We start from the raw sequence: 18,192 nt of genomic DNA on the forward strand, positions 1-18,192 counted from the left end.
GACATATTTTTCAGACGGACCTTGAGATCGACTGCGCATGCGTCGTAAACACAGGGAAGTGCGGAGGAAGAATTGTTGCGCTTTTTTTCCTTTTTTTTTATCTGAGTTGACTAAAGGTGACAACTCTGTTTTATTTGGGGCTGTTATTAATTAAACATAGCCAGCGTTCAGTCGTCCCTACATCGTGGAATAGTGTTCTACCAGAAGGCGAACCACTGCACAAGTTAAACATGCCTAGGAGGAAGGTAAGCTGAATGTTTTGCAGGAGGAGGAGGAGGACAGAATGCACATCAACAGCATAACGTCATGGCTAATGTTAGCAGGCGCTAAGCAGAGAACTAACCTCGCATCACCAGGCTTTCCGCTGGGAGAAAGCCTGGTCTTCGTTTACTAAACGGGCCGTTTGATCCGGTCGGGAGCGGAAGAGCTCCTACGTTTTTCTGTAGTCCAAAACGGACTACACTTTGGCCGGAAACAACGACCGGAAACAGTTTCAACCCAGATGAGCGCATGCGCAAGTAGTTAGCGCATGCGCAAGTACGGGTTAAAACCTGGTTAAAACTGTTTCCGGTCGTTGTTTCCGGCCAAAGTGTAGTCCGTTTTGGACTACAGAAAAACGTAGGAGCTCTTCCGCTCCCGACCGGATCAAAAGCCCGAAATTGGAAGCCAGCCCAGGCTAGCAGAGAACAGAGGCTTGTGTGGAAACTTGTAGCTAAGTGCATCCGAGTAAAACAAATGTAGTTGGTGCGATCAATGGCTTGGCTGTTGTGAGTTGTGTTTATCCTATAAATTTACCCACACACATATTTTAATTGTTATTTCGTTAATGTGGGTTTGAATGAGTTAAGTTGGTGTTTAGTAACGTTTCGTTGGGGTACAGTGCGAGAGGTGAGAAAAGATATGAGTGTAAGAAGTGTTGAACATGGAGCAGCTAGTGGACGCTGTAGCTGCAGATTGTCAGTTGGGAAACGGGAACAATCTGTTCTTTGGGGCGGGGAAGGGTCCGTACCATAACAACGCTTTGATTGGATAAGTCCGGGACATGCTCTTCGGCCATTGGCTGAACAGTCTCTCGCCACGCCCCGTCTCCGATGTGACTGGTCGTATGTTAATGAGGGGCCTCCGCTTGTTATTGTTGTGATTGTGAACTTCTGAAATACTCTTCTTGTTCTTTATTATAAATAACTTAAATGCATCATGCCGAGCCTTTACAACGGTTGTTGGCGGTTATTTGTTAATTCGTGCAATGCATTCCTTATGCGTATACTTGTGAGGTTATCAGGCTAAAAGCTTAATTTAGAGCCTACTCTGCGAGAGTGTCGCGTGTCAAAAAGAGCTGATCTACAAGCTAAGGACGCGCTACCTCGCGACGCGTTGTTAGCTTGTAGATCAGTTATTTTTTGGCACACGACACCGTCATACCGCGGAGTATAGTATAGGTTCTGTTTGCATCTCTCCATCCATTCATGCATCCATTCATTAGCCTGTCATAAATGTAACATATCGTGGGCTACAGTACGGACGTAATATAGGTCTACATTTTGGGGGACGTTTTAAAAATTCTCTTTTTTTATCAAACATCAACGCGTGTATACTAGGCTACTCATACTGTTGGCTAGTGAAGATGTTTTCAGTGCACCACTGAATAGGGAATGGCTACAACAGCTTCATGCTGCTTTTATTGAAAAGCAGCTTAACAGGGTTGTCAAAAGCTGGTGAAAGGGGGATGGTCCGTCGTACCCCCCCAGCCCCCACACACATCTCCCAATATGGGATCTTTGTTGAATTATCCAATGGTAATGGTTTAAGACAGTTTTTGGTGGAAAAAACAATGGACAAATAAATGTATTAAATTAAGCTTAATTGATCAACACTTGAACTTGGTTCCTTGTTTTTCTGATTTCTTTTATCCTGTTGTGCTGCCAGAGGACCGCAGGCAGCAGCTCAGAAGGGACGGAAGACTCAGATTTCTCAGCTGACCAGGAGCCAGTTGAGGGATCAGAGACTAACCAGGCACACAGACGGAAAAACACGCGGCTCACCCGAGCTTCACTGCGACTCAGTCAAAGCTCACAAGGTACCTATCTATCACTGTTATTAGTCCCATTTGTACTGTAGTGCACTCTCTAACTTACACATGGAAACTGAGGATTTTACTATGTATGTTTTATTTACATTTTGTACTTTTAGATTGTCCTACCTCTCTGCCTTGCAATCATATTATACACCAATTTATTTGGATTTTTGTTATTTATTTCTCCACTTTATTTGTAGTGAACGTAAACTTGCTTTTGATCCTACTCTGCACATTCTTTTGCTAGCTCATTTGCTAAACATGAAATGCCTATTAATCAGTTATGCAATTAATATGCAGCTTAATAACAACTTTAACACAGATAGCTTGAAATACAGCCTAAGTATACAATTTGCTATAATGATTTACAAACAACCGGAGAGTAATGCTCAGCAATGGAGTTTAAATCTGACTTTAAAGCAGAAGCCATTGTATACAAGCAGGCATGCAGCATGAATGAACAGAGGCGACCTGACCATCCCCCACGTGCCCTCTTTAGGCTCTGGCTGTCAGAAGAGATTTACAACAGTCTAGTGACACGGTTTCCTTTTCCTTTTGTTATTGAACGAAGCTGGCTTGTTCTGGTCTTTATAAAGTGGGATTATAAGGAGTGGTTCACGCATACACATAGTTTTCTGTGAGAATCATTTCAACAGGCACTGTCTGCTAAAAAAGTATTTGTCTGATAAAAAGTTTTTACCAGACAAAATTTGTTACAAATAAACAGCCTGGTTGAAATGCCTACGAATGTGGCTTGAGATCAGCATATAGCAGCACTGGGCTGGTGGCTGATGTGCAACAAACTGACCGTATCAATTTCACCTACAGAACAAGAATTTAGAAAAATTATCAATATATCTCAGAACTTTCATGATCATTCAAGCACTCTCATAGCATTTTACATTTTAAGGACAGGACACGCGCACACCATTTATTATATGAATAAATGCTCCTAGGAGCAGATTAAGTTCAGCCTTGGAAACATCTGATTTGATAATGTTATCCACAATTCTATTCTATTCTATTCTCTCTCTCTCTCTCTCTCTCTCTCTCTCTCTCTCTCTCTCTCTCTCTCTCTCTCTCTCTCTCTCTCTCTGTACTAATTACAATCCGTGGGTGTAATCCATCTTCATAGATACCTGCAGCCCAGTGCAGGAGAACAGCTCACCAGTGACATTAGGTCCAGAGGAAGGAGTGAACTCGGCACCAGAAGCAACAGCAGCAGCCACTGCAGCAGCATCAGTGTTCTCCTCCGGTCGCAGGATCACACGCAGCCAGCAGGGGGCACCAAACACAACTCCCAAGAAATACCCTCTCAGACAGAGCAGATCATCTGGATCTGACACCGAGAATAATGGTGAGAAGGCATAGAGAAATGGAGGGAGCATAATAGAGTGGAAAGATTGATGGAAAGGGTATGTGGATGAAGGAGTGGAACTAGGGCTGTCACAATTATTACATAAGTGTCAAATAGCAATTATTTGACATAATCGCAATTATTTTGTGATAATCGTCATAATTGTTTACATGTTGAAAAATGTTTATATATGTTCAAAAACATTAAAAAATAGTGGAAATAGCAGATCTACAAGCTCACAATGCGTCACGATGCAACGCGTTGTGAGCTAGTAGATCGTCTATTTCCACTATCAAACCCGGGTGTTTTTAAGCCCCAAGCTCAGTTGATAGGAAATTAAAGATAGAAATGGGGTGAGGCTCGTAGAGGAGTGGATAAGGTCCATGACAATCCCCAGAGCTTCTCTGCATCGGTTTGCTTATGTCACTTCTGTGGACCATTACTTTCTCGCCCTGTCTACAGTCAGTGCTACTGTGCTGCTCATGTTATTAGGTCTATCTATTATCCCCTCGCGTCCAGAGCAAGATCAAGACTAATGGGTCTACAGTCCGTCCTGGATGGACCTGTGTGCTGTTCTACCTCTACGCCTGGAGAATCGTGTTCTTTATTTGCTGCCATCCTAAACATAGTATTTATTAAATGTCAGGACATTTTGGGGATAGAGGCGTGTTAAAGGCTTCAGATAGTTCAGTATATGTTTTTTTTTCTCTTACTGTGGAACTGAATGTTAGCAATAATGCCTGAGACAGTGGGCTTTGCTGTGATAAATAATGGATACAGCAGTGATGCAATACATTTGAGACACTGCTGACTGGGTACAGTTAGAAACACAGAATTACCCATAACCACTGTAAAGAATGTCCTCAAAGGTTTTATGGCATAAAAGGATGTGTACTTATTGAACATCAAAGTACAAGCGAAAAAACTGGATGAAACAAATAGCTCCCTGGTTACTCAAGTCTCCACATGTAGCCATGTTTTACAGGAATTACTACCAGTATGTTGGAACATTCAACACATCTTTGACTGTAAAATACCTTAAATGATATACCTATTTTGATATGGTAGTGTTGCCAAGCAGCAGTGGTTTCTTCAAAATGAGAAAAACATACAGTATGTGAAAAACATCTTGTCACAAGCAGAAAAATGTCCCAGCGCTAATATGTCTGTTAGTTTTTGTCATTAGCTATATCAGTGTCTACAAGGACTTGCATAGAAACACTACATTGATTAACAGTATTAACGTTCCTCCCTTCCTTATTGGCTTGTCAGATTTGAAACAAGGGGCGGAGCAGGACGAGACCCCGCCCCGCACACCAACGGGCAACGCCCCGTCCTCAGAGTCCGACATCGAGGTGTCGAGCCCTAGCAACGATCTCGCCTCTCCCAGCAACGACAACATTGTTTCCCAAGAGGAGGACGAGCGGTTGGCCAAGGAGCTGTCCCTCAAAGAGGCCGCCGCCCACGACCTCTCCCACCGGCCCAAACGGCGCCGCTTCCATGAAAGCTACAACTTCAACATGAAGTGTCCCACGCCCGGATGCAACTCCCTGGGTAAGGGAGAATGTGCCTGCTTAAAATACCTACTGTACTTCGTTACATGACACAAATAAATATATGGTCTACAATCTCACAGCTTGTTAAAAAAAAAAAAAAAAAAATATATATATATATATATATATATATATATATATATATATATATATATATATATATATATAAATCATAGATAGATAGTTAGATAGACATTAGCAAGAGCTTGTGAATAAATAATAACTATTGTATCCATTGTTGTCAATTTCCTTGAAAGTAACAGGCACGACAATGGGAGGGAAATACTTCACAGGGAAAGATAAGGGAAGTGTGAGGTTGGGTGTCGCGTCGGTACCTGTAACGCTGAAATACAGTGGTTAACAGTGAATTACTACACACAGCTGTTGTGGTTGGTGGGCTGTGAACCCTTGGCATTTAGTAATCTCTGCATCTCCATCTCTTCCTTCTTTTCCTCTCTCTCTCTTCCCTCACTCTCTCAGGTCATCTAACAGGGAGACATGAGAGACATTTCTCCATATCGGGCTGTCCTCTCTACCACAACCTGTCTGTAGATGAATGCAAGGTAACACACACACACACACACACACACACACACACACACACACACACACACACACACACACACACACAAATTCAATGTCAATGTGACTGGCATCAAGTACTATTGATGCTTAACAGTTACAGCCTCCCTGTGGCATACCATGACAATGTGCTACTTTAATTTAAAGTGTATTACTTTTATTCAACAGACTCTTTGATTACCACAACAGAAGACACAAAAATAGTTCCCACACTCTGCCCATAAGCTATTATTGTTAAAACAACAGACACTTTGAAGTGAATACAACAACAGAAGACACAAAAATAGTTCCTGCACTCTGCCCATAAGCTATTCTTATCATGCTTAGAATTAGTCCGTTGAAAGCAATGAGAAGAACTACCATAACTGCATATTAGCTGGGTTTGTTGGGTTCGTTGGTTTAAATGGTCAATGTTACTGCTGCGAAGAATAGTTACTACAGCACATAGGAAAATGAGCTCTTAACTGCTGACATAATGAGATGAGAGTGACAAATGTTGATGCACCAAAAGAATGAGGCAAGTTAATTATGATGTTGACATAGTTATGTCAACAAAATTCTCAGTGTTAAAATAATACTGTCAATCGTGCTGTGTGGTGAGGGGGGAAAAAAGCTATGTTGTGTGACACAGAGGTGTGGCGTGCATTGAAACGTGTCTGTGTTTGGACAGGGCAAAGTATCATCGCGAGAGAAACAGGTGGAAGAGCGGACGCTGTCACACCGTCAGGACGAGAACAGACACGCCACACGGAACCAGGTAATGCACACAAAAACAGACATGAAGAGATTTATGAACAAATATATATATTTTCTTTATTTTTATTTTTATGTATGAACAAATATTCTGTAGACCTGCCACTGCATGAGTACACAAACAGATGTGTCTCCGCAGTCACAATGTAATATCAGGAATGCCACCATGATATTTCAAATACATCTTTTCACAAGTGACCTTGCATTATCTGCAAGGTTTGGGGCGTGCACGCACTTAATGCACTTAATACTTAAAAGATTGGTATTTGTATTGTGTCAGGCCCCTACAGAGCGTCAGCTGCGCTACAAGGAGAAGGTGACAGAGCTGAGGAGGAAGAGAAACACTGGTCTGAACAAAGAGCAGAAGGAAACATACATGGTGAGTGGAAGGAGAGAGGGAACATACTGCATACTGCTGCTCAGAGATAACCTTGGTGCAATCATTCCTAATCATGTGAACCAGAGGTTCCTTCCAACCCAACACTTTTCCTTGTTGGGTTGGAATGAAACCGCAGTGGATAACCGAGTGTCCACACAAACATAATTGGCTGTGTTTCCTTCTCTCCCATCCTGTGTGTTGTGTCTTGCTGCACCTGTCAACCAGGAGCACCGTCAGAGCCACGGAACGAGTCGGGAGCCTCTTCTTGAGAACATCACCAGTGATTATGACCTGGAGCTGTTCAGGAAAGCCCAGGCACGTGCCTCGGACGACCTTGTAAGAGAGAAAACTCATCTCCATCCTCATCCTTCCCTCGTTCTCTTCATTTATCCCTTTCCTCAATTCCTCTCTCTCTTTGTTCTCCTCTGCCTGTTGCTCCTGTTCTTTTTCTTCTTCCTTCTTTTTCTTCTCTTCTGCATTTGCATACATTTTAGGCATTTGTCAGCTCTGGTCAGGATCGACGTACTGTATGATGAGTGAACAGGTAGGGGCTGTAGTGTCTTGCTCAAGGACACTTCTTTCAGCCACTGGGGATTGAAACTATAAGCATCTCTTTTTCTTCAGTTCTTCAGCAGTAAAGTTCATTTCTCTCTGCAGTCTTCACTCATCTCATCTGTTGTTCCATGTACCTCAGAAGATATGTTTCATATTTGATAAAGCTGTTTATTTGTATGTCCTCCATGGAAATGTCCACCCTTCATCTCGTGTCATGCCAGTTCTTTCTATTTTAACTTGTGTTGTTTTTAGTTTAGTTGTTTGCTTCTGATGAGGCTCTCTGTTGTAATTCTGATTGGCTATTTTCATTACTTCTTAAACATTTGAAATTTATGGAATTTCTTAGATTTTTCTTTGATTTCTTCACAAAATTACTGAAAGAAAATCATTGAATTATAAAATAAAGGGACACATAAAAATGTCCGGGACCCACAAATGGGTCCCGACCCAGTGTTTGAGAACCAGTGCTCTACTCTACTCTTATGTACCTTTTTTGTTTTCTCATCGCGTTCTCTCCTTCTCCTCTCCTCCCTCTCTTTACCCTCATCAATCCCATTTTCTTCTTTAACCCCTCATCCTGTCATTCTCCTTCCCTCTTCTGTGTAATTCTTCACCCCCCATTTCTCCTTCACTCCTCTCCTATTACACCTCCTCCCTCTCCCCCTCTCATCTGTCCTGTGTGTACCTGTACTCTCCCACCTTCTCTCTCCTTCATTGCTCCTACTCCTACCACCACTCTTACAGGATAAGCTTCGTCTGACGGGCCAGGTGTCGGAGGGCAGCAACATGATCAAGACCATGGTGTTTGGACGCTATGAGCTGGACACGTGGTATCACTCCCCGTACCCAGAGGAGTACGCCCGCCTGGGGAGGCTCTACATGTGCGAGTTCTGCCTCAAGTACATGAAGAGCCAAACCATTCTGCGTAGACACATGGTGAGATAGCCTTTTAATACGTTAAAACCCGGGAAAGCGGCCTGACCCGCTGGCGCAGCGGTCCTGGCATCTAAGCTCGGTGTAGCCTGACTGCGTGTCGCGGGTTCCAGTCCGATCCCAGCGCCTTTGCTGCGTGTCATTCCCCATCTCTCTCCACCATAGCCTGTCAGCCTAGTGTCTAAATAACGGCATAAAAGCCAAAAGATTGTCATTGTCATTTTAGTCCTAATCATAATTTACAGAAAAATGTTGCAACATGTTTGAAAGATCTTGAAAGGGTTTAAAGTTTTTTGAATAATTTTGAATTGCGAATAAGTTTGAGAACTACTGATTTAGAAGGCATTTGTAGAATCGGCATCTGGTCTTAGTGGATTAATGTGTGCAATCACATTTTATTAGCTGTAGTGTTAACATTAGTGTCAGTTCTGAAGTTGAGCTATGTTCTTCTATGATGTATGGAGTTTGATTTCAAGTACACAGGCAGTTTCCACTTGGAACTGGCCGAGTTACAGAGTTTTCCAGAGTCAAGTAAGTAACAAATAAGAAAAGATCACATTTGACTCTTTCTAGAAGTTTGAACACAGACAACATGTAGAGAGACATTTGTAAAATGGCAGATATGTACAAGGTCTCAGTGCGGCACAAAGTGAAAAATCTTGAAAGTGTGATAACTGCTGATTTAGAAGGCATGTGTAGAATCGGTCTCATAGGCTGTGAAGCAAGATGGTAGAGCCAACATTGATCTGCTCTCCCTTCAAGGCCAAGTGTGTGTGGAAACACCCCCCAGGAGATGAGATCTACAGAAAGAGTAACATCTCTGTCTTTGAAGTGGATGGCAAGAAGAACAAGGTGAGGGAGTACCACTGAGAGTACGGTAATGACAGTAAAATACTGCAGAAGCCTTCTGATTCAATTCATCTGAAAATAGTATAAATATGAGAAAATATTGATAGGTATTTAATAGAAACAATAGCATAGTATTGAGTCTTTACAATGTAAAATGCCTTACAATGCCATTTCTGAAATTTAACCATTATGGCTAATTAATAAAGCAGGGTCACATGGTCAAGGAGGAACTTTATCAGCTGATTCCGTCCGATGTTAAGCGGAAGTATAGAATATTTTATTTTATGTTGTAGGGCGATAATCCTATAGTCCTCTTTCAGCCCTTACTGTAGCTGAGTTGACTGATCACATGGCTGTTAAAGGCCGTCCATATTCAATGTATTTGAACTCAAATCAGTGTCCACATCAACTGATAGCTAGAGTTGCTGTGCTTGGTGTGGACGGCTCCATGATACCCTGTGTTTGTTCATAGATCTACTGTCAGAACCTGTGCCTGTTGGCCAAACTCTTCCTGGACCACAAGACCCTGTATTATGATGTGGAACCTTTCCTGTTCTATGTCATGACTGAGGCTGACAACACTGGATGCCACCTGGTCGGCTACTTCTCCAAGGTAGAAACACATACTTTATCGTGTGTAGATATAAATGAGGTGTAAGAGTGGCTGTTAAATGTAACTTAATGTGTGTGTGTGTGTGCTCTGTAGGAGAAGAACTCATTCCTCAACTACAACGTTTCCTGTATCCTCACCATGCCACAGTACATGAGGCAGGGCTATGGCAAGATGCTCATAGATTTCAGTAAGTAGAAGCACTGGTAAGGTTTGTGTATGAGTCTCTCTGGATTATTTGTCATCCTTGGTGCGTGTTAGCCAATGTTACTGTTAAATGTTTGCATTTTAGATAATCATGATCTAAAAGATGATCTCGGGCTATATCCGATCTCTCCTTCTAGGCGAAGAAAACTAAATTACTTTTTACAATACGTTAACGACTGAATGTTTCTATAATTACCCAACCCATAACGCTATTGCCTATGTGCTGCCAGGTTACCTGCTGTCCAAGGTGGAGGAGAAGGTTGGCTCGCCCGAAAGACCCCTGTCTGACCTGGGCCTCATCAGCTACCGTAGTTACTGGAAGGAAGTGCTTCTGCGTTACCTCAACAACTTCCAGGGCAAAGAGATCTCCATTAAAGGTCAGTCAGGGCGCGTTCAGACAGTCAGAGGTAGATGCATTGACCCCCATCCACTCCCATGTTAAGAGAATAACCCGGAAGAGGCGCGAGGTGTCTGAACAGAGACTCATTATGCCTCTGCGGGGTGATGAGCTCAATGGTTCAATACAGGTTCATGGATCAGCACTGCTGTACTCTCTCTCACCCGGCAGTGATAAGCACTAGCCAATGAGACAGACCTAAACACAGGAAGAACGTCACTTTAGCTGCTCAAGTGTGCGTTACACATCCTTATGATCATTCATGTGTGGACGCGCCCTCAATGGATAAAAGCCTAGTTCACTCTGGTTGTCAGGTGGTGTGTCTGGCTGTGTGTCAATCATCATTTCTCTGTTGTTAGTTGTGGTTGCTAGATAGGGATGAGCCAAGATGGGGAGATGCAAGTTCAATGAAAAAGGGTTGGAGGAATGTAAGTTTGTTGTGTGTTTGTATTTATGTTTGGTTCTGGGTGTGTGTGTGTGTGCGTGTGCGTGTGCGTGTGTGTGTGTGTGTGTGTGTGTGTGCGCGCCTGAGGCTAGCGAAGAAAGAGCTCTCTAGCCACAGTGCTTTTCTTTCATCATTTCATATTTCATTGTAATTCCTTTCTTCTTCCTGTCTCTGTCGCCATCTCTATGCCAACTCAAAAGAAAATCACACATGATCTCTCTCTCCACAACACCAACTCGGTCTTTTCCTCTCCTTCTCTCTTGTCTCTCCTCTTTAATTTAGACTTAGTCTGTAGCTTATCTCCCTGCAAGCCGCAACTGGTATACAGTAGGTTGTAAATTGGATTGCAACCATTGACATCACATTTTGGCTGCAACTTTTTAGCTTTGATTGATCTTTTTGATAAATACTGTATATTTTAAAATATTGTATTTATCAACAAATCGAGTTGGAAAAATCAAACATATATTAGTTTTTCATAATTGGCTAAATCGATTTAGTCTCACACTTCTTCAGTGTTATTTTATTGCAAATGGTGTCTTGCTATTTTTTTTTGTGGATGACAGTGTGAGAGCAGACATTTTTGACAACTTTTGAAAGACTAAATGAAATGAAAAAAATATTTCGCCCCAGAATTGATCATTTGTATTGAAATGGATATTTTTTCATAATCTATTAACCATTGCAGCCCTGTATAACATCATGTTAGTGCATTCCATACGCCTGTCACTCCATTCCATATCTCCCTCTCAGATTTACAAAATATAACAAAAGACAGGAAATAGAAAAAGGCGACACTGACAATATACACGTTTTTTTTTCTTCTTTTTTTTCTTTTTTTTTTCTATGATTAGTGGCTACAGTCTGGCTACGCAATGGTGGCATAACCAAAGTAAATCTGTGTATGTTGAGTGGGTCCTTTGTTTAAGATCAATGGAAGGGAAATGAAAGATTATACGTTTTGATTGACTAATTGTGGCTCTTGTTGCCATAATCCCCCCCCCCCCACACACACACACACACACCAACGGAGTATTCACATATAGTTAGCATCACATCATGCCAATGTCCTCTTCATACTGAAGACTAATGCATATGCCAACCTGAATGTTGTCAGCATTCTGTTCTACACAAATTCTAGCTCATTTAACAAATCTTTTATTATAGTAACAAGAATGTGATTATCTCTCTACCATGCGATGGAGACAGAGATTTGCGTGGATACAGCTAGCTAGCATTCTAAACGAGTTGCACCTTTACTAATCTGATTCCATGCCATCATCATCAGACCCAGACAGATTTAGAAGGACACAACACACACGTTTCTGGCTACACCTGATGAGTAAAGTTGCCGTCAATGGAAATGACCATTCTATACCGTCAATTACATGCCATCCATATTGCCTCCTCCTCAGAGAACTCTTTGACAACTTTCAGAATGTTTTTTTTTTTAGTTCCATCAGCCTGATTTCCTGGCTCTCATGTTCTTGTTGCTGATGTTTCCTCAGAGATCAGCCAGGAGACGGCAGTGAACCCAGTGGACATTGTCAGCACATTGCAGTCCCTACAGATGCTCAAATACTGGAAGGGAAAGCACCTGGTCTTAAAGAGACAGGTAGGAAAGGCGGGAACTAGAGCCCGACCGAAGCCATATATTTGTTTCTGATGATTTTGGACAGTCCTAGACCGCCGATTACCGCTTAGCCCGATATTTTGTCAAAAAGTTCAAAATGCTCTAATCGATTTGAAAAACTACAGATTTTAGTGGAGTTTCTGTTTCACAACATTTAACTGATAAGCGAACAAGTGAATGTGAAATACACATAAAGTGAACATCGTTTTATTTAACCAATTTGTGTCAGATTCAAAGACACAAGCTCACAACGTGTGGCGATGCGACTCGTTGTGAGCTTGTAGATTGTCTATTTTTTTGCATTTTTTGAAAACCTTTGAAAATGACATACCCAAAATAGAAACACCTGTTCGTAAAGTGGTTAAAAACCAGGACACATGGGCTGTATAATTGCATAATAAAGGTCCAGAACGGGGCCAGCAAATTAAGTCAATCTTTACCTCTCCAGGACCTCATCGACGACTGGAAAGCCAAGGAGACCAAGCGTGGCAAGAGCAAGACCATCGACCCTGCAGCGCTGAAATGGACGCCGCCTAAAGGAACGTAGGGTCGTCCTCCCACAGACCCAACACAAAAAAACACACACACACAAACTTGTGCGCACACCGTTTGATCCCAACTCACTCACTCCACCCACAACCCTACCACTTCATGGCAACTACTGCTGTCAAACACCTTCCAACAAGGTGCCCTGGGTTCAACGCTCACCTTCTAGATCTGCTTACATGCAACCAACGACTACTGCTTTAGCTCAACCATATACATGTACAATAACTTTGTTCTTTGGTGATTATTAGACAGACATTTGAGAAGTGTTTTAATATGCATACCTACAGTATGACTGGAATATCAGACTGATCCGTGTATTTAATATGTAAAGTTGCTGTTAGGCAGAAACCTTGTATCTCCATTTTTAAACTAGTTATGTTTTGTTTTTTAAGTAATGCCCTACATCAGGGTACGCACAAAAGTAGCAAAAATAGCGGATGTACAAGCTCACTTGTTGTGAGCATTTGCTATGTTTTAAGTTAGTTTTGAACATGAAAGTGAAAATGATTAAGTCTGTCAGGATCTTGTGACATTTGGAGTCATTGGAACACAGCTTCCTTTTTAATTTCCTGAAAAGTAACTGTTTCAGACATGTTTTAGATGCAAGGTTTCCACCCCACAGCAACCATATGTAAAATCTGAATATACTAGATGTTCATTGTGGGATGTCTTCCCAGTGCAGATGGGATAGTTTAGTTTATATTGTAGTGTTGGAGATCCAGAGAGCATCCTTACAAGGAGAGGTCAAAGATGTGAAGTCATACCCAACACAAATGTAACTGTGTTATGACATGTCTGATGTGGAAGACTAGCATTTGGGAAATGATCTAGTATTTGATTAATCCTGTTTTAATGTGGCTTATCCAGTCGCTAATATAGTTTTAAACTAGGGATGCACCATATTGACATTTTGACCGATATCTGATGTTTGCATGGTCAAATTGACCAATGCAGTTAACGATATTGCGTCATAAGTTTCCAATAGGGTTTACCGTACACTTATTATAAAGTAACTGTTGTTCTGGGTGCAGATGAGGAATTCTAACAAACGGTGCATTCTTATTATCCGATGTATTAGTCGTACTGATGCAAATATTATTTCAAACGTCCTTCTGCATAAAACAATGATTGTATCTGTAGCCTTCATCACAAAAGGCTTTTTCAGCATCACATTCAAAAATCGAATATTGGATAAAACCGTTATTTCTTTTGATATTGGTTCGATACCAATATTGCCGATACCAATTATACTGTACGTCCAATATTCCAGAGCATCCCTATTTTAAACCATCACATATAAATGAACATAGACAAAACATGTCTAGTATTCTCCTTCTTTCTATGTGATGGTATGATTTCCTATATCAGGGCCCATTTACTTGTGCGATTTCACTCACATGCACATTAGAACACAACTCTTGACTTCTCCATCTCGGTAACCCTACAGTGGTGTACGTTGAACCACCAATGTGATCCTAGCCTCTCATTTGTTATCATAATGAGCCTAACTAATTTGAACATAGCAGCACTCCCTATTCTGAGACACTTTATTAAGCCAGAGCAGCACCAGACTGCAGCCCGTAATCCAATCTCCGACAGCGGACGTCGAAAAGCCCGCTCACTTCATTCTGTTGTCAAAGCGCAGGTCGACAGGCAGTGTTGACTCACAGCTGTGTGTTTTGACACACACTGCGCAGCTGGCTATGATTAAACGGTACACTGTAAGTCCTCGCCCAAATGGCCCATTAAGGGTACATTTTGACACTCTCTGAGTTTGCTGTGTAAAAGGACACATAATAATAATGGTTATTGTGTAGGCCAGGGTCAGACGTCATTGTCAGGAATAGTCCTTGTGGAGGACACAAATATGGTTGATATGGAAGAGCAGACAAAAAGCATGCATGGTACATGCATGATGCATAAATAAATACAGTACATACAGATGGGAGGGGACAAGAAGTTGGTGACACATGATTGATTCATTGATTCATTGATTGATTGAGGTCTGTATGATTAGTCTGTATCTGTGTGGTAATCACACTAACTGGCTGAGCAACCCCAATATACCCAGTGTTAAAAAAACATCAATTGAGTGTTCACAATTCTTCCCAGTAAAATCTGAGTTAAACTAGAAAGGTTTAGCACATTTTTAACATTTATGAACACTTCTGAAAGTGTAAAATATGATTTTAGTACTCTCTGACTACCAAAGTCTGAGAGACAATATCTAGTCTCATCACAATATAATTTTGATATATTACTGTCCAGTTGTTTCAAAAAATCCAATGACAGCCGTCCCGAGGGTCAGCCAGTTAGTGCTCGTAACACACAACTCAAGCACAAACCCAGTCACAAATCCAGCTGCGACCTTTGTGGCTCTTAGTCCAGAACTGAGAGAAGCATCCCACAAAATGATGTTCTAATATATTTTTAAATTGTTGAGTGTTGATGGTTTGTCTGAACCCAGAGCAAATAACAGTTCAGCTTTTCTCTTGAGTGACACGTATATTATATTAACAGTGTTAACCTAGTTCAGTCAGACATTCATTCATTCTTTCATTCAGTTTAGCCTGTCAGTAGACAGGAAGCTACAGCTGCCACTGGCCATATTGGTGACTGTTTTTTGTCACCCCCCCTCCCACATACTTTGATTTACAGTATGTCTTTTGTTATTTGCACGGTCTGTCTGTCCTGTTCCGAGTTTTGCAACATAGTGTGACAATATTTTTGTTTGGTTATTTTAGACGTGTACAATCAATACCTTGTTTGCAAAGCTTTTAAAGGAAAGCATACTCTTATTTTACTTTTTTCTTCTTCTCTTGACTGACTTTTTTCTTGATTGAAAGAGGTGGCCAAACAATCACAAGATTATTTTCTTAGGTAAGAGTCATAATTGCCATTTATTTGGGCTTTTCATGGTGGTTTTGTTTCTTTTAATATTTTATCCTGTTTTTCTACCTCCGTTGTTTTACCACTGTTTTTTTTAAGCTAGAATGCCCATGTTTAAGCTTGTTTTGATTTGTTTTTAAATCATTTTATGTCAAAAGTGTGAAAATATGTACTGTAGTAACATTCAGATACAGCAAATCTTTAAGCTTTTTTAGAAGATTTATTTTTTAAATAAGTTATTTATATTCCTATAGGGTACTGAACTGGTTTGGACATAAAAGAGATTGTATTAGACATGTCTTCTCTATGACTGGGTTCTTATGCGAATCTAAAACAAATAACATTTTAGGGCTAAACAACATTCGAAGATACTACTCCTAGAACGTAACATATGCGAGAAAATCCAAGACAGTCCAACAGCAGACAGCAAATTTAATTTATTAATTTAATACAATGAACCACAATTCTACCACTACGTTGTTTTCATATGACCAGTAGTGCTACTGGCATTAAGGGTCATATCACACCCTTTGTACATCAAAAAGGAAGTACAAAATTATCTTGTTTCAAAGAATGTTTCGGTCCTTTCTGGATGTTCCTCAGGTTAACCTGAAGAAGTTCAAGATAGAGACTTGTTTTGTCCTTCTGTCCAGTCAATGAAGAAACAGGGTTTAGTTGATGCCTACTTGTCATACTGCATATCTTTAGTGGCACATTTTTGGTCGAATGTAGATGTCTGAGAGAGATATAATTCCTCATATTTAATTTGTTCACAGCCATCTGGTTGACTTATTTCACAACTTTTTCGTAGTCGGGAAAACGACATTGCCTTCAAATATGATGTTGAATGTATGCTGAATGCTTCTTTTCTGTACATGTACACACTTCACATGTGTTTTCATTGTTATGTGGTTTAGTTAAGTTTTCATTTTAATTAAGTGGTAATTTCATCCATCTGTAAATGTGAATTTGTCTGAAGTTGGGGCAAAAAACCTGTGGGAATTAAAATACTGTCACGTCACTGAAATGTTGATTTAAAATCAAACGAATAGTTCACAGGTGATACATTTTAATTAATTGCATTATTTTATTTTGTTTCAATTTACTACAGTTAGTGTAAGCACTTACAATATGTTTACTTGGAGTGTACAGAGGCCATTTAATAAGTGCATTTTGCAAGGAGCGGCTTACTGCAGAGATTTTTCTAATATGTATCTGTCAATCAAAATTCCTCCTTTAATGTTCTCTTCTGGGAAGAGAAAACAAAGTGTCTCATTCCAAAGCAAATCAGAAATATATAGACCCAATGTGTAAAGTTATTTGTCACATTCTATCTTCACTAAAAAACTAAACATAATAGAATTTTGTGCCGCTCTTGCATAGCTTGTAAACTCCATAACTGTTAAGAAAATACATGTATGTGGACCGCTTTCAGAGAGCTATTTCATTTCTTGTCATTTTTTTTCTTCTTTTTGTCTTCTACTTTGATACATGCTGTTTGTCTTTTACAATCCTTCCCTGCTCCAGTGGCAGCTATAGATTCACGGCTCTGATTCCACGTCAGCCTTGAGCAGGTGATCCAGAATGCCCTTCCCATGTTCGCTTCACACTCCAGAATAGGATTGACAGTATTCTAGATAGAATAACAGGCATTCCGTTGTGTCCCATGAGCTACGAGTGAACTGTTGTAGAGTACTTGTAGTACTGCTATGCTTCTTATCGTACCTATACTGCGCACAGCGAGCACCAGCTAACCAAGAGTAGGCGATATTGACTATTGAATATGTAGCTCAGTTGTACACCTGCTTTTGTATTTGCTTCCCCACATACTATTTCTTCCTCTTCCTTCAATAAACGCAAACAATGAAGCAAACCTGCTTCTTTTTGCTTGAGTGTGTTTGTTTAGGCCAGCAACAACATGGTGGCTCACATTCATTTATCAAGAGTCCATTACGTGCAGGACTGCAGGTATGCATTGTTTCTACACACATTTTGTCTGAAGAAAAAGTCAAAACGCAGGCATTCCTAATGTCTTAAAAAGGTCATGCTGTCCCTTCCTCGCCTACATTAAATAGACCTCCAGCCTCAGTCTGGCAGTGAATGGGCTGAATGGTCCCACCTTCCTGAAAGAAGCAGCTCAGCCAGGGGAAAAAAATCCTTTTGTGGTGATTTTAATGGGGTCCTGCTGTTGTTTGGTCTACACATCAGAGGCATTTTTGCCACCCTGGATTCAGGCTCCTTTCACGTCCTGACCACGTACATGGTGTCGGCCAGGAAATCTATTCATAAAATAAAATCTGGGACAAAGCTAATGGGAACAGCAATTATTTATAGTCCTTCGCCCAGTTTGACTTTGAATGAGTGACACATTAGAATAAGTTTACCTTGATGGATGACCACCAGGAACCAATAGCAAATACTGCCCAG

At 40.9% G+C, this 18,192-nt stretch overlaps 1 protein-coding gene across 1 annotated transcript; it reads left to right on the forward strand.

Moving 5' to 3' along the window:
- Positions 1 to 140: 140 nt before the first annotated feature.
- Positions 141 to 17,423, forward strand: LOC308283861 (histone acetyltransferase KAT7-like). The gene is made up of 15 exons (XM_080724362.1): positions 141 to 245; positions 1,927 to 2,077; positions 3,210 to 3,431; positions 4,704 to 4,985; positions 5,465 to 5,547; positions 6,237 to 6,323; positions 6,600 to 6,698; positions 6,924 to 7,034; positions 7,998 to 8,189; positions 8,949 to 9,038; positions 9,508 to 9,648; positions 9,742 to 9,835; positions 10,083 to 10,229; positions 12,203 to 12,309; positions 12,776 to 17,423. Exons 1-15 carry the CDS (start codon positions 231 to 233, stop codon positions 12,872 to 12,874), a joined length of 1,920 nt encoding a protein of 639 aa, XP_080580488.1. The 5' UTR covers positions 141 to 230; the 3' UTR covers positions 12,875 to 17,423.
- The last annotated feature ends 769 nt before the right edge of the window (positions 17,424 to 18,192 follow it).

Source organism: Nannobrachium achirus, assembly GCF_963921795.1.
Source record: "Nannobrachium achirus genome assembly, chromosome: 4".
Classification (NCBI taxonomy): domain Eukaryota; kingdom Metazoa; phylum Chordata; class Actinopteri; order Myctophiformes; family Myctophidae; genus Nannobrachium; species Nannobrachium achirus.

Bases quoted from the DNA above. Each gene is read 5' to 3' on its own strand.
- LOC308283861 (XM_080724362.1), top strand. The intron at 4,986-5,464 runs GTAAGGGAGAAT...TCACTCTCTCAG, and splicing joins GCCCGGATGCAACTCCCTGG to GTCATCTAACAGGGAGACAT. The intron at 9,039-9,507 runs GTGAGGGAGTAC...GTTTGTTCATAG, and splicing joins TGGATGGCAAGAAGAACAAG to ATCTACTGTCAGAACCTGTG.